Raw genomic sequence first — 13,896 nt, forward strand, 5'->3', positions numbered from 1 at the left:
GTGAAGCTGTGCTGAAACTTTCCCGTTGCTTTGTACTTTACATAATGATGAGGATGACAAATGGGAGAATGGTTGCAGGATTAAAAATAGCTACAGCAGCAGGTCTTCTCTGGGGATATTAGGGAATGAGTTATTTAGTAAAATTAAAACCAGAGGAAAGACGTAGACTAAAGACTTTCTGGAGGATTTGAGATGGATATTAGAGAGCTGCACAGAATTGCATGGTTCTTAACTCGAAAACAAAGTTGGCTCTGTATTCACTATTTCTTTATCTTATTATACATCTTTGGTCATGGTGATAAATGCCTTTTTTCCTTTAAATCCTAGAAAGAAGAAAACTTTACAAATTTATGATGAATTACTGTGTTCTAGAAAGATAGCTCAAATAATTTTAGGTACAAAAATTCAGATTCTGAAGACTTTATAGTTGGACAGTTTTGCTGATACAGTACTCAGACTTTAAAAGTGGGGTTTACTTAGCCCCCTTTTAATGTATTTTTTTTCTAGAGACAACACTTCCAATAATCAGTGACTTTCATAAATCAATATCTGATTAACGAATTAGACCAAGTTTTCCACATGCCAGAACTGGCTTGAAAGAAAGGTGATGATTTTTCACAGCAGCCTCGTATATCCTTTTATGGCTAGGCTTTGAATCCAGTTAGAAAGCAGAGTTTTATAGAGTAATGGTTTTCAGAAGAATTATAAACAGAGAAGCATGTAAAGGGTGTGTTGCCATTTTTTCCCCCCATTAAGGTTTTATCATGGATTCATCCTGAAAGTCAAGCCACAATCACTCGGTGTAGCCAGCCCATGGTAGGGGTAAGTGGGAAGCGAAGCAAAGAAGATGAAAAATACCTTCAAGCCATTATGGACTCCAATGCCCAATCTCACAAAATGTTTATATTTGACGCCCGGCCAAGTGTTAATGCTGTTGCCAATAAGGTGAGATCGTCTTCCAGTAATTAAGATTATAGTTACAGTTTCATGAGTTTGGTGGGAGCCACAGAGCACTAGAAAAACTTCAGGGTTTTCAATGATAAAAATGTAGATTCTAATCCTGGCTCTTCTACTTGATAGTATAACTTTTTAAAAAAAATTTTTATTTTATATTGGAGTATAGTTGATTAACAATGTTGTATTAGTTTCAGGTATACAGCAGAGTGACTCATTTATACATATAAATGTATCTATTCTTTTTCAAATTCTTTTCCCATTTAGGTTATTACAGAATATTGATCAGAGTTCCCTGTGCTATACAGTAGGTCCTTATTGGTTATCTGTTTTAAATATAGCAGTGTGTACATGTCAATCCCAGTATAATGTGGAGTCAGTTATTTAATCTTTTTAGTAACTTTAATTTGCTTATTTGTGAAATGAGAATCATAATAACTAACAGGGTTGTTTTAGGGACAAAACTCACCTGGTAAAAAATAGTGCATAATCCTGCTTACTTACGTAAGAAATAGGTATTCATCAATTACTAGTTTCTCTTCCCCTTCTCCAAACTGGACAATAAACTGAGCTTGTGACTGACAAAAGAAGTCTGCACAGCACTGTTGTAGAAATCATGCAGTGTTCTCAGTGACCAGTGCTGCCCTCTTCTGGCAGCTCTCCACCTGTACAAGCTATTCAGACTGAAAACTTGCAGTTAGCTGGCGCAGTGGTCCTGATTTCTGCTGTGGAATAAGTATTAGCATTGTGGAAATAGAAATTCTAGTCCAGTTGACAAAATCTACCATAGGAGAAGGAAAGATAAGAGATATAATTTAGCTTTAAAAAATTACCTCACATATAAGCAGAAAAAAACCCCAAAAGCCCCCCCAAAACTAAAACACCCCAAATCCTATAACTAAATAAGAGAGAAACACCATTAAATCTTGGTTATACTTCCAGACCTATGTGCAGATGCGTGCACACATATATTTGAGACAGAATGGGATAATTGCAACTTCCTTTTTTTAATTGGTGCTGTTTCTTTCTATGACAATAAATATCTGTAACATGATAATTATTAACACCAATTGTTTTTGGATATTTAGGTTATTTCTGGTTTTTTTTTTTTTTGCTATTATAAACAGTGCTGGGGTGACCATCCTTAAATTAAATTATGGAACATGTACCTAATTATTTCTGTCCTATTTAGTGTTTTGAGGACATTGTGAATTTCAGACATTCTCTGTTAAACTGTATTTCCCCTTAAAGGAGAAATGAGACAATGTGTATATGAAGCCGGTACCCCAGAGACTGGCATGTATTTTTCCAGTAAAATGACTTGTTCCCTTCCGTAAACCTTATACCATGAATTAGCAGGAATGAGACTTAAGATGTTGTCTAGGATGAGAGAAGGAGAGAGGCATATAAGGCAGAAAAGGGGGTAGAGCAAAATGTACATTCCTCGTCTTTTTTTTTTTTTTAACATCTTTATTGGAGTATAATTGCTTTATAATGGTGTGTTAGTTTCTGCTTTATAACAACGTGAATCAGCTATACATATACATATATCCCCATATGTCCTCCCTCTTGCGTCTCCCTCCCTCCCACCCTCCCTATCCCACCCCTCTAGGTGGTCACAAAGCACCGAGCTGATCTCCCTGTGCTATGTGGCTGCTTCCCACTAGCTATCTGTTTTACATTTGGTAGTGTATATCTGTCCATGCCACTCTATCTCTTCATCCCAGCTTACCCTTTCCCCTCCCCATGTCCTCAAGTACATTCTCTATGTCTGCATCTTTATTCCTGTCCTGCCCCTAGGTTCTTCAGAACCTTTTTTTTTTTTTTAGATTCCATATATATGTGTTAGCATATGGTATTTGTTTTTCTCTTTCTGACTTACTTCACTCTGTATGACAGACTCTAGGTCCATCCACCTCACTACAAATAGTTCAATTTCATTTCTTTTTATGTCTGAGTAATATTCCATTGTATATATGTGCCACATCTTCTTTATCCATTCATCTGTCGATGGACACCTAGGTTGCTTCCCTGTCCTGGCTATTGTAAATAGAGCTGCAGTGAACATTGTGGTACATGACTCTTTGAATTACAGTTCTCTCAGCGTATATGCCCAGTAGTGGGATTGCTGGGTGGTATGGTAGTTCTATTTTTAGTTTTATAAGGAACCTCCATATTGTTCTCCATAGTGTCTGTATCAATTTACATTCCCACCAACAGTGCAAGAGGGTTCCCTTTTCTCCACACCCTCTCCAGCATTTACTGTTTGTAGATTTTTTGATGATGGCCATTCTGACTGGTGTGAGGTGATACCTCATCATAGTTTTGATTTGCATTTCTCTAAAATGATTAGTGATGTTGAGCATTCTATCATGTGTCTGTTGGCTATCTTTATATCTTCTTTGGAGAAATGTCTATTTAGGCCATCTGCTCACTTTTGGATTGGGTTGTTTGTTTTTCTGATACTGAGCTGCATGAGCTGCTTGTAAATTTTGGAGATTAATCCTTTGTCAGTTGCTTCATGTGCAAGTATTCTCTCCCATTCTGAGGGTTGTCTTTTCATCTTATTTATGGTTTCCTTTGCTGTGCAAAAAGATTTTAAGTTTCATTAGCTCCCATTTGTTTAGTTTTGTTTTTATTTCCATTTCTCTAGGAGGTGGGTCAAAAAGGATCTTGCTGTGATTTATGTCAAAGAGTGTTCTGCCTATGTTTTCCTCTAAGAGTTTGATAGTGGCTGGCCTTACATTTAGGTCCTTAATCCATTTTGAGTTTATTTTTGTGTATGGTGTTAGGGAGTGTTCTAATTTCATTCTTTTAGGTGTAGATGTCCAGTTTTCCCAGCACCACTTATTGAAGAGGCTGTCTTTTCTCCATTTTATATTCTTGCCTCCTTTATCAAAAGTACGGTCACCATATGTGCGTGGGTTTATCTCTGGACTTTCTCTCCTATTCCATTGATCTATATTTCTGTTTCTGTGACAGTACCATACTGTCTTGATTACTGTAGCTTTGTAGTATAGTCTGAAGTCCAGGAGCCTGATTCCTCCAGCTCCGTTTTTCTCTCTTAAGATTGCTTTGGCTATTCCAGGTCTTCTGTATTTCCATACAAACTGTGAAATTTTTTGTTCTAGTTCTGTGAAAAATGCCATGGGTAGTTTGATAGGGATTGCATTGAATCTGTAGATTGCTTTGGGTAGTAGGGTCATTTCCACAATGTTGATTCTTCCAATCCAAGAACATGGTATATGTCTCCATCTGTTTGTATCATCTTTAATTTCTTTCCTTAGTGTCTTATAGTTTTCTGCATACAGGTCTTTTGTCTCCTTAGGTAGGTTTATTCCTAGGTATTTTATTCTTTTTGTTGCAGTGGTAAATGGGAGTGTTTCCTTAATTTCTCTTACAGAGTTTTTATCATTAGTGTATAGGAATGCAAGATATTTCTGTGCATTAATTTTGTATCCTACTACTTTACCAAATTCATTGATTAGCTCTAGTAGTTTTCTGGTAGCATCTTTAGGATTCTTTATGTATTCTCATGTCATCTGCTAACAGTGACAGCTTTACTTCTTCTTTTCCGATTTGGATTCCTTTTATTTCTTTTTCTTCTCTGATTGCTGTGGCTAAAACTTCCAAAACTATGTTGAATAATAATGGTGAGAGCGGACAACCTTGTTTTGTTCCTGATCTTAGATGAAATGGTTTCAGTTTTGAGGACGATTTGGCTGTGGGTTTGTCATATATGGCCTTTATTATGTTGAGGTAAGTTCCCACTATGCCTACTTTCTGGAGGGTTTTTATTGTAAATGGGTGTTGACTTTTGTCAAAAGCTTTCTCTGCATCTATTGAGATGATCATATGGTTTTTCTCCTTCAATTTGTTAATATGGCTTATCACATCGATTGATTTGCGTATATTGAAGAATCCTTGCATTCCTGGGATAAACCCCACTTGATCGTGGTGTATGATCCTTTTAATGTGCTGTTGGATTCTGTTTGCTAGTAGTTTGTTGAGGATTTTTGCATCTGTGTTCATCAGTGATATTGGCCTGTAGTTTTCTTTCTTTGTGACCTCTTTGTCTGCTTTTGGTATCAGGGTGATGGTGGCCTTGTAGAATGAGTTTGGGAGTGTTCCTCCCTCTGCTATATTTTGAAAGAATTTGAGAAGGATAGGTGTTAGCTCTTCTTTAAATGTTTGATAGAATTCGCCTGTGAAGCCATCTGGTCCTGGGCTGTTGTTTGTTGGAAGATTTTTAATCACAGTCTCAATTTCAGTGCTTGTGATTGGTCTGTTTATATTTTCTGTTTCTTCCTGGTTCAGTCTCGGAAGGTTGTGCTTTTCTAAGAATGTGTCCGTTTCTTCTAGGTTGTGCATTTTATTGGCATATAGTTGCTTGTAGTAATCTCTCATGATCTTTTGTATTTCGGCAGTGTTACTTGTTACTTCTCCATTTTCATTTCTAATGCTGTTGAGTTGAGTCTTCTCCCTTCTTTTCTTGATGAGTCTAGCTAATGGTTTATCAATTTTGTTTATCTTCTCAAAGAAACAGCTTTTAGTTTTAGTGATCTTTGCTATCATTTCCTTGATTTCTTTTTCATTTATTTCTGATCTGATCTTTATGATTTCTTTCCTTCTGCTATCTTTGGGGGTTTTTTGTTCTTCTTTCTCTAATTGCTTTAGGTGTAAGGTTAGGTTGTTTATTGAGATTCTTCTTGTTTTTTGAGGTAGGATTGTATTGCGATAAACTTCCCTCTTGGAACTGCTTTTGCTGCATCCCAAAGGTTTTGGGTGTTCGTGTTTTCATTTTCATTTGTTTCTAGGTATTTTTTGATTTCCTCTTTGATTTCTTCAGTGATCTCTTGGTTATTTAGTAGTGTATTGTTTAGCCTCCATGTGTTTGTATTTTTTACAGATTTTTTCCTGTAATTGATATCTAGTCTCATAGCCTTGTGGTCGGAAAAGATACCTGATACAATTTCAATTATCTTAAATTTACCAAGGCTTGACTTGTGACCCAAGATATGATCTATCATGGAGAATGTTCTATGAGCACTTGAGAAAAAAGTGTATTCTGTTGTTTTTGGATGGAATGTCCTATAAATATCAGTTAAGTCCCTCTTGTTTAATGTATCATTTAAAGCTTGTGTTTCCTTATTCATTTTGGATGATCTGTCCACTGGTGAAAGTGGGGTGTTAAAGTCCCCTACTATGATTGTGTTACTGTCGATTTCTCCTTTTATGGCTGTTAGCATTTGCCTTACATATTGAGGTGTTTCTATGTTGGATGCATAAATATTTACAATTGTTATATCTTCTTCTTGGACTGATCCCTTGATCATTATGTAGTGTTCTTCTTTGTCTCTTGTAATAGTCTTGATTTTAAAGTCTGTTTTGTCTGGTATGAGAACTGCTACTCCAGCTTTCTTTTGATTTCCATTTGCATGGAATATCTTTTTCCATCCCCTCACTTTCAGTCTGTATGTGTCCCTAGGTCTGAAGTGGGTCTCTTGTAGACAGCATATATTCGGGTCTTGTTTTTGTATCCATTCAGCCAGTCTATGTCTTTTGGTTGGAGCATTTAATCCATTTACTTTTAAGGTAATTATCAATATATATATTCCTATTACCATTTTCTTAATTGTTTTGGGTTGTTTATTGTAGGTCTTTTCCTTCTCTTGTGTTTCCTGCATAGAGAAGTTCCTTTAGCATTTGTTGCAAAGCTGGTTTGGTGGTGCTGAATTCTCTTATCTTTTGCTTGTCTGTAAAGGTTTTAATTTCTCCATTGAATCTGAATGAGATCCTTGCTGGGTAGAGAATCTTGGTTGTAGGCTTTTCCCTTTCATCACTTTAAATATGTCCTGCCACTCCCTTTTGGCTTGCAGAGTTTCTGCAAAAGATCAGCCGTTAACCTTATGGGGATTCCCTTGTATATTATTTGTTGTTTTTCCCTTGCTGCTTTTAATATTTTTTCTTTGTATTTAGTTTTTGATAGTTTGATTAACATGTGTCTTGGTGTCGTCTTATTTTTTAAGTCATTCCCATGTGTATTTCACTACGGAAATCTCTCTTTTTTTAAAAGACTCTGATATAGTTTATCTATTGGGACATTTTTCTGATATGTAATAGACAACAAAAATCTAGGAAGGCATAGACAAAGCAAAGAAATAAAAATCGCTTATAATCACCAGTCTTTGATATATTTTCTCCCACCGTTCTGTGCATTTATGTATTGTTATTTTTCATTGTTTTTCCTCTTTACATGAATTATTTCTTTTCATGAAATATTCCTGAAATAACTTTAATAGTGCTCATCATACAGCTCTATCATTGTGCACTTAATCATTCTTCTAATATTAGGTGTTTAAGTATTTAGTATTTTAAATATAGCTAAAATAAGTATCTTTTGTTGGCATCTTTATTTCCATAAACTAGTTTCGTAGATATACCATTACTATATCATAGTTTAAAGTATGCATATTTTTAAAAGTTTTGTTACATATTGCCAGCATTCTTCAGGAAGGTTAGTTTACCAGCTTGATATATTTTTTCCTGCCATTTTATTGAGATATAATTGACATAGAAAAGTGCGTAAGTTTAAGATGTGCAATATAATGATTTGATATATGCATATATTGTGAAATGATCACCCCCTAAGTTTATTTAACATCCATCGCCTCACACAGTTACATTTTTTTCCTTGTGAATTTTCACAGTGTACTCTCTTAGCAACTTTCAAATATACAATGTAGTATTGTTGACTATAGTCATCATGTTGTGCATTACATCACCACTACTTACTTATCTTTTAACTGGAAGATTGCCCTTTTTTACTACCTTCACCCAGTCTCCCCACCATCTCCCTTTTAAAATTTGCAAAAGTATACATCCTTGTTGCAACAAGTATTTTTTTACCTTCATAGTAAGAACATTTTTTATAGCTTTGTCAGTGTGAATATGACAACTGCTTTTGCACCATGAGCCATACCAAGAATTAAAACTGTACTAGCCACTAAGTCTTCCATGTGTGCCCTACCGCAATTAAATTTACCTTCTACCCCTGCTAAGAGTAACCACTATCCTAACTTTTACAGTAGTCTTCTTACATTACTTTATACTTTTATTACTGAAGTGTATACATCTCTAGACTCTTAGCCTTGCCTTTTCAAGTATTGTATTTGATATGTCTTTTAAGTCTCTCTTCATCTACAGTCTTCCCCTTGCCTTTCCTTTCTCCTTCCCTCCCTCCTTCACTCCAATATATTTTATTGTAGAGTTTTCCACAGTGCAGATTTTGCCAATTGTATTATGGTATGGTTCAACTTTCTTCTGTTCTCTGAATTTCCTTCACATGAATTCAGAGGTTTATTCAGATTCAGGTTCAACTCCTTTTGCAAGGCTATAGGGGATATATCAGGAGGCACATAATTTGTGGCTGATTCTTCTTTTTGGGATATCAGCAGCTGTTCATGCTCAGTACCGAGATGTATTAATTCACTGGGGTTGCAGAAATGGTGATATTCTAATTTCATGATTTCCTTTTCAGCTTAGTTGAACTCTTTCTGTAAAGAAACGCCTTCTCTTATCTAAATTTTGGTTAACCAGCAGTTCAGTTCATATAAGAAAGCCAGGATAAATGCTTGATTCTTTTTCCTTATTTATCAGTTTTCCCAATAATGAATTTACTCCCTACCATCCCATGAGGGTGACTAATTTTTTTAAGGGTCATTATGAATGCATGTATTTATATGTAGTCAACAATTTCTAATTCATTGCAGATGGTATTTTTTTTTTTTTTGAAAAAAAAATATTCCCACCTTTGGTCTGAGGGACACCTTTCAAGTTATCTCCTGAGTTCTTTTGACATAACCATAATAATCTTTGCTATCTGGTATGACAAGGTATACCAGACTCATCAGGAAATCTTGTATGTTTCCTGCCACAGGCTTAGAATAGCCATTTCTCTAAGAAGTTCTGGTTTCTGTTAGTAAGAAGTGGTATTTCAAACCATAATCTGGGTGCTAAGGATAATTATTTGCTACTGGGTTGGTCTAATTTCTAAGTCTTTTCAGTGGATAGAGCTTGGAAACGTTTGTTTATATGTTTTTAAAGATAAAGTATTATACCTCATGAGTTCATACTGGTGCTTTCAATTTAAAGTCAGTGCTCGAGTTTTTACATAACTTCTTCTAAATTACATGCGTATCTCCTTTCTTCCACACCAGAAATTCCGATTCTCAAAGACAGAGGGGATAATAACATTAGTATGCTACATAATTACTCATTTGCTTTATCCTACTATGGTCTTAGAATAACAGTATTAATAGTATCATCACCAGTACATTTACTGAAAAGTTAAATTTTTTTCCATTTGCTCCCATTTTAAAATGAATTGTATTTACGTCATCAGAGCATGTGTAGTCTTTACATAGTCTCCCTTTTGTACACATACTTTTTGCCTTTTACTTCTGACTTCTACAAGTAGCTAAATATTTTGTGCTGGCAACCAATTCTTATATGGATGTCTTTCTGGTCTTTTTCTTTTGTCTGGAGTTGTTCTCTTGTAAATATTTCAGCAAGGCTCATAAGAACTATATTCTGAGTATTTGTATGCTGATAGCAGCTTTATGTCCTTTATATTTGAGTTAGTTTTGCTGGGCATAAAATTCCTGGCTTACATTTGATTTTATTGAATGTCTTAAATATGTTGCCTTTTTTTGGCATAAAGTTTCAAAGTCTGATGATAAACTAAATTTCCTTTCCTTTTAAGTCACTCTTTTTACTTGGATTTGTGAAAGATTTTGTTTTTTCTTTTTCTTTGAAGTCCAGTTATTTTGCCAGAATATGTCTTCATGTTTTGTGTTCTGGGTCTATATTATCAAGTATGCATGTATGCTATTTTGATTGGTAATTTCCAATTTAAAAATTTCATGAATGTTTTCTTTAATCATAGTTCTTAGTATTTGTTTCATTTCCATGTATGGCTTGCTTCTTCTGGACTCCTGTTACTCCTGTGCTGGCTCTTCTTTGCCTATCTTCATCATTTGCCACTTTCTCTTGAATCCTTTTTATGCTTTCTATTTCTGTTTTGGTTTTATATTTTGCTTTTCACTGTCTATTTCTTTTAATTTAATATCCATTGTATTTGTTTGCTCTTGAGTTTCTTCTAATTTAGTCTTTATTTCTGATTTTTTTTTCTTTTATTTCTAATTTGTTCCCAAGTCTCATTTCATTTCTGAGTTTCTCTAATAACTTGGCTGTTAGACTGGACAGAACCCTTCTTGGTTTCAGTGGTACTTCTTAGATTGATCTGTTGTTCTTTACTGTAGTTCTGGAGGAAGAAAGCTAAAACAAGGAAGCAGAACAAACACTACAAATTATAAGACTCTCTTGTGAATCTCTTGTTCTCCGGTCCATCTTATATCCATTTGTTCCTTCACACATTCGCTGATAGCATCTAGATCTTGTGACTATTGGTGGTTTTGGGGTTTGATGGAATGCTTTGTCCTCCAGTTCTGTCTTGAATGATTTTTTTGTGTTTTTGGTTTTACTATCTAGTTGCTCTATTTTTAAAAATATCACTTATGTTGAAATATAATTCACATGCCATAAAATGCACTCTTTTAAAGTATGTATTTCAGTGTTTTTATTCTATTCATAAAGTTGTATAACTATCTGATTCCAGAGCATTTTCATTCTGTGTGTTTTTGTGACAGGTTCTGTGTAGTTGCTATTACTGCCATGTTTCTAGGATTTGTTGCAACAAATTTGAACGTCCCTTTACCCCTTGCCTGTCCTATCCCCACTCTCCAGAAGTAATCATTGTTAACAGGTACCTAATGAAACACTGTTAATTTTGTACCTGTATCATTCTTAACTCCAGACTATTTCCCAGACTATCAGTGTCAGAAAGGAAACTTGAACTTCCTTTGGTAATTTGTTGTTGGTTAAGAGGTGAGTTTTGTTGTTTTCAAAGGTGTAATCTCTTAATTTTGTATAACTACAGTGTCTGCTCCTGTATCTTCCTAATTTTTTTTCCATTAGTGCTCTAAGAAGCATGATTTTATACATAAGACAGGATGTATATTTTATACATAAGGTAGGAGAATATTTTATTCTTAAAATAGAGAAATATTCAATCCAGAAAAATTTATTTCTCCAGCCATAGCTTATTGTGAACACCAAATATTTCTCATTCTGTTCTGTACTTGTAGATTTACATCTTTGAAAATAGTGATAGTATTATACTATAGTACTCTGTGCTTTTATACTTGTTCTTTTTGTTTAATAGTAGTTGTGTGGTTATAATAGAAGCCAGTCACTATGATTGCAAAGCACTTTGCAAATATTAAGATTAAAATGAGGTGAAGAGGAAGGGAGGTGAAGAAGCATGAGCCGGGGGTAAACTAGACAGATGTCCCTGCACATGGAGCTTGCTAGTCTGGTGACTTCAGTCTTCTTTATGAAATTATGTTTGAGTAGGACTTGAAATATGGATAGGGAAATTTTACCTTCATATTTGTTATCACATATAATTTTAATAATAACAACAAAAGGAAGTCAGGGTGAGAGTATATTCTTGTTTCATGAAGAACATGTGATAGAGCGTGGTTGTGTTAAGTTGCCTTGAGCCAGCCACATTTTCGCATGGAGTTTTCCTATCCATCAGTAATGCATGTCATCTTTGATTCTTTTGGATATTTTGTGGCATTCTTGGGGATGTCAACATTACAATGGATGTGCATTCATTTATGATTTCCTGTGATGTTTGCTTTATTTTTTCCAGGCAAAAGGTGGAGGTTATGAAAGTGAAGATGCCTATCAAAATGCAGAACTAGTTTTTCTAGATATCCACAATATCCATGTTATGAGAGAATCTTTACGAAAACTTAAGGAGATTGTGTACCCCAACATTGAGGAGACCCACTGGTTGTCTAACTTGGAGTCTACTCACTGGCTAGAACATATTAAGGTGGGTATGTTATTATTTCTTTAAACTATCATAGAATATCAAACAAGGACTTTCTCTGCCCTTTTGTCTATGTTGGCTCTTTTCTTACAATTGAAATCAAGATGAAAATACCTTTTTAAACAGTGAAAAATTGATAACTGCTTTGATAATTAGAACTACTTTTAAGTTTTGGTGCCTGAATGAATTAGTTTTCTATATTATGCATTTGGGTCAGTTGTACTTCTTTTTTTCCCTCTCTTTCCCATCCTGTCTGAATTCTGCCAATCCTTCAGATCCCAGCTCATATTTCATTTCTTCCATAAAGTCTTCCCAGATTGCATTCGTTTTCATTTTTTCTGAACTTTTCACTTTACTTTTTCTTTCCAGCTAATCAGGTGTTACCATGCACTTGATTTAATTACTTTTATGTGTCACCCAACATATATTGCTAATTCATGGAGAGTAGGACAGGCTAAATCATATTTCTTCTTTGTCCTCTCAGGAGCCAGGGCAGCACTGTATGATATGAATAAAGCACTCAGTAAATAATTGTTGCATGGCTTGTGAAAACCATTCTGGTCAGGCACATGAGGTGAAGTAGTTAAATGAAGGATACCATTTGAATGCTAAATGATTTGGAGACGACCATGTGAACCCTAGCTTGCCTAATATGTTAATATATATAATGTTTGAAGCACCAAATGTTATTTCAGTTAATATAGTTACAAATATTTTCAGATAGTATCTGAATCTCAGTAAGATACCTTACCAAAATATAGATTTCTATAATATATATGACCACATATATTCATATTATGAAATAAATGGCAATGAGATTTTTCATGTTAAGAAGGCGCAGATTGTACTCACATTAAATCCTCTAAAACTAAGACAGAATTGAAAGCTAAATTGACCTAATGACAATTATAGACTATTTTGATTACTGTTTCTCTTCTAGAAACACAGAAGCTTGAATGTAGCAAAGTGTATACACACTCTTCTGTTAAAGAGCATGGTCATGGGACCATCTATTACATTGTATGATGTATAAGTAGCAAACCATAGGACTTGATTCAGAACTAACATAAATTGCAGCATTCTGTAAGTTCCAGGTCAATTTTTAGCAGGTACAACATTCTCTCCAAAAATCTGGCTATAACCGAAATAAGTTTCCTTAGAAGTTTAAGAGGTGCAGTTGTGTCTGGACCACTTTCTCCTACCCCAGTCCTCACACCTGCAAGGCTTACCCACTTACTTTCTTTAAATCTCTGCTCAAATATCACTTTCTCAAAGATGCCTTTCCCAACCACTCCATATAAAATAGCAGTTCTGCCAGCACTCCCTAGACCTAGATGGTGCTTCTTCACTTACTGCCCTCTGACCCACTGTATATTTCTTTCTTTATTTGCACCTGGCTGGCCTCACCTAAGTAGAATGTAAACTTCGTTAAGCCAGCACTTTGTTCTGTTTGCTGCTCTATTTCCAACACCTTGAGCTGTGCCTGCCACATGGTAGGGGACTCCGTAAATGTTTATCTTTTGAATGAAGGAATGAATCAATCAGTCAATGAAGGTGACCACTTTGGGATAACTCTTTCTTGTCAGTCTTAACTCTCCAGCTGTTTTAATCCTTTGGGTCAGTGATGTGTAAGTTTGGATATACATTTGAATTATAGGTAGAAGTTATTTAAAATAGTGACTTAGGATTAGTGGAGAATGGGGACCAGGTGTTTGTTTTTGTTTTTTTTAATGCTCACAAATGACTCTGATGCATAGTCAAGATTGAGATTGCTTCAGAGTACCTCACTTCCAGAATATGCCTACGGTTATAATCAAAAGGAGGTCATCATGAGATTCTCTAAGCCTAGTATATCTTTTTTTTCTTTCTTATCTATGTTTGTGTAATCATGCTGTTCTTTAAGTATGATTTGGCCATTGCAGAGAAAAATGTGGCTATATTGTTCATTTTAAAGGATATCATACTTTGTGTTTCTTTTT

At 35.0% G+C, this 13,896-nt stretch overlaps 1 protein-coding gene across 14 annotated transcripts in view; it reads left to right on the plus strand.

Annotated features, from left to right (window-relative positions):
* MTMR2 (myotubularin related protein 2) overlaps positions 1-13,896 on the plus strand; it is a 108,021-nt gene that overhangs the window by 80,632 nt on the left and 13,493 nt on the right. For all 14 annotated transcript variants that reach the window (XR_014250102.1, XR_014250103.1, XM_082409929.1 and 11 more), the window contains 2 exons: positions 757-945; positions 11,735-11,920. Coding sequence is in view for 12 of the 14 variants with exons in the window: in XM_082409929.1 (XP_082266055.1) it covers positions 757-945; positions 11,735-11,920 (375 nt within the window). In the remaining 2 variants the exon portion in view is untranslated. The remainder of the gene's footprint in view (positions 1-756; positions 946-11,734; positions 11,921-13,896) is intronic.

The sequence above is a fragment of the Balaenoptera physalus genome (assembly GCF_965194825.1).
Source record: "Balaenoptera physalus genome assembly, chromosome: 10".
Taxonomy (NCBI): domain Eukaryota; kingdom Metazoa; phylum Chordata; class Mammalia; order Artiodactyla; family Balaenopteridae; genus Balaenoptera; species Balaenoptera physalus.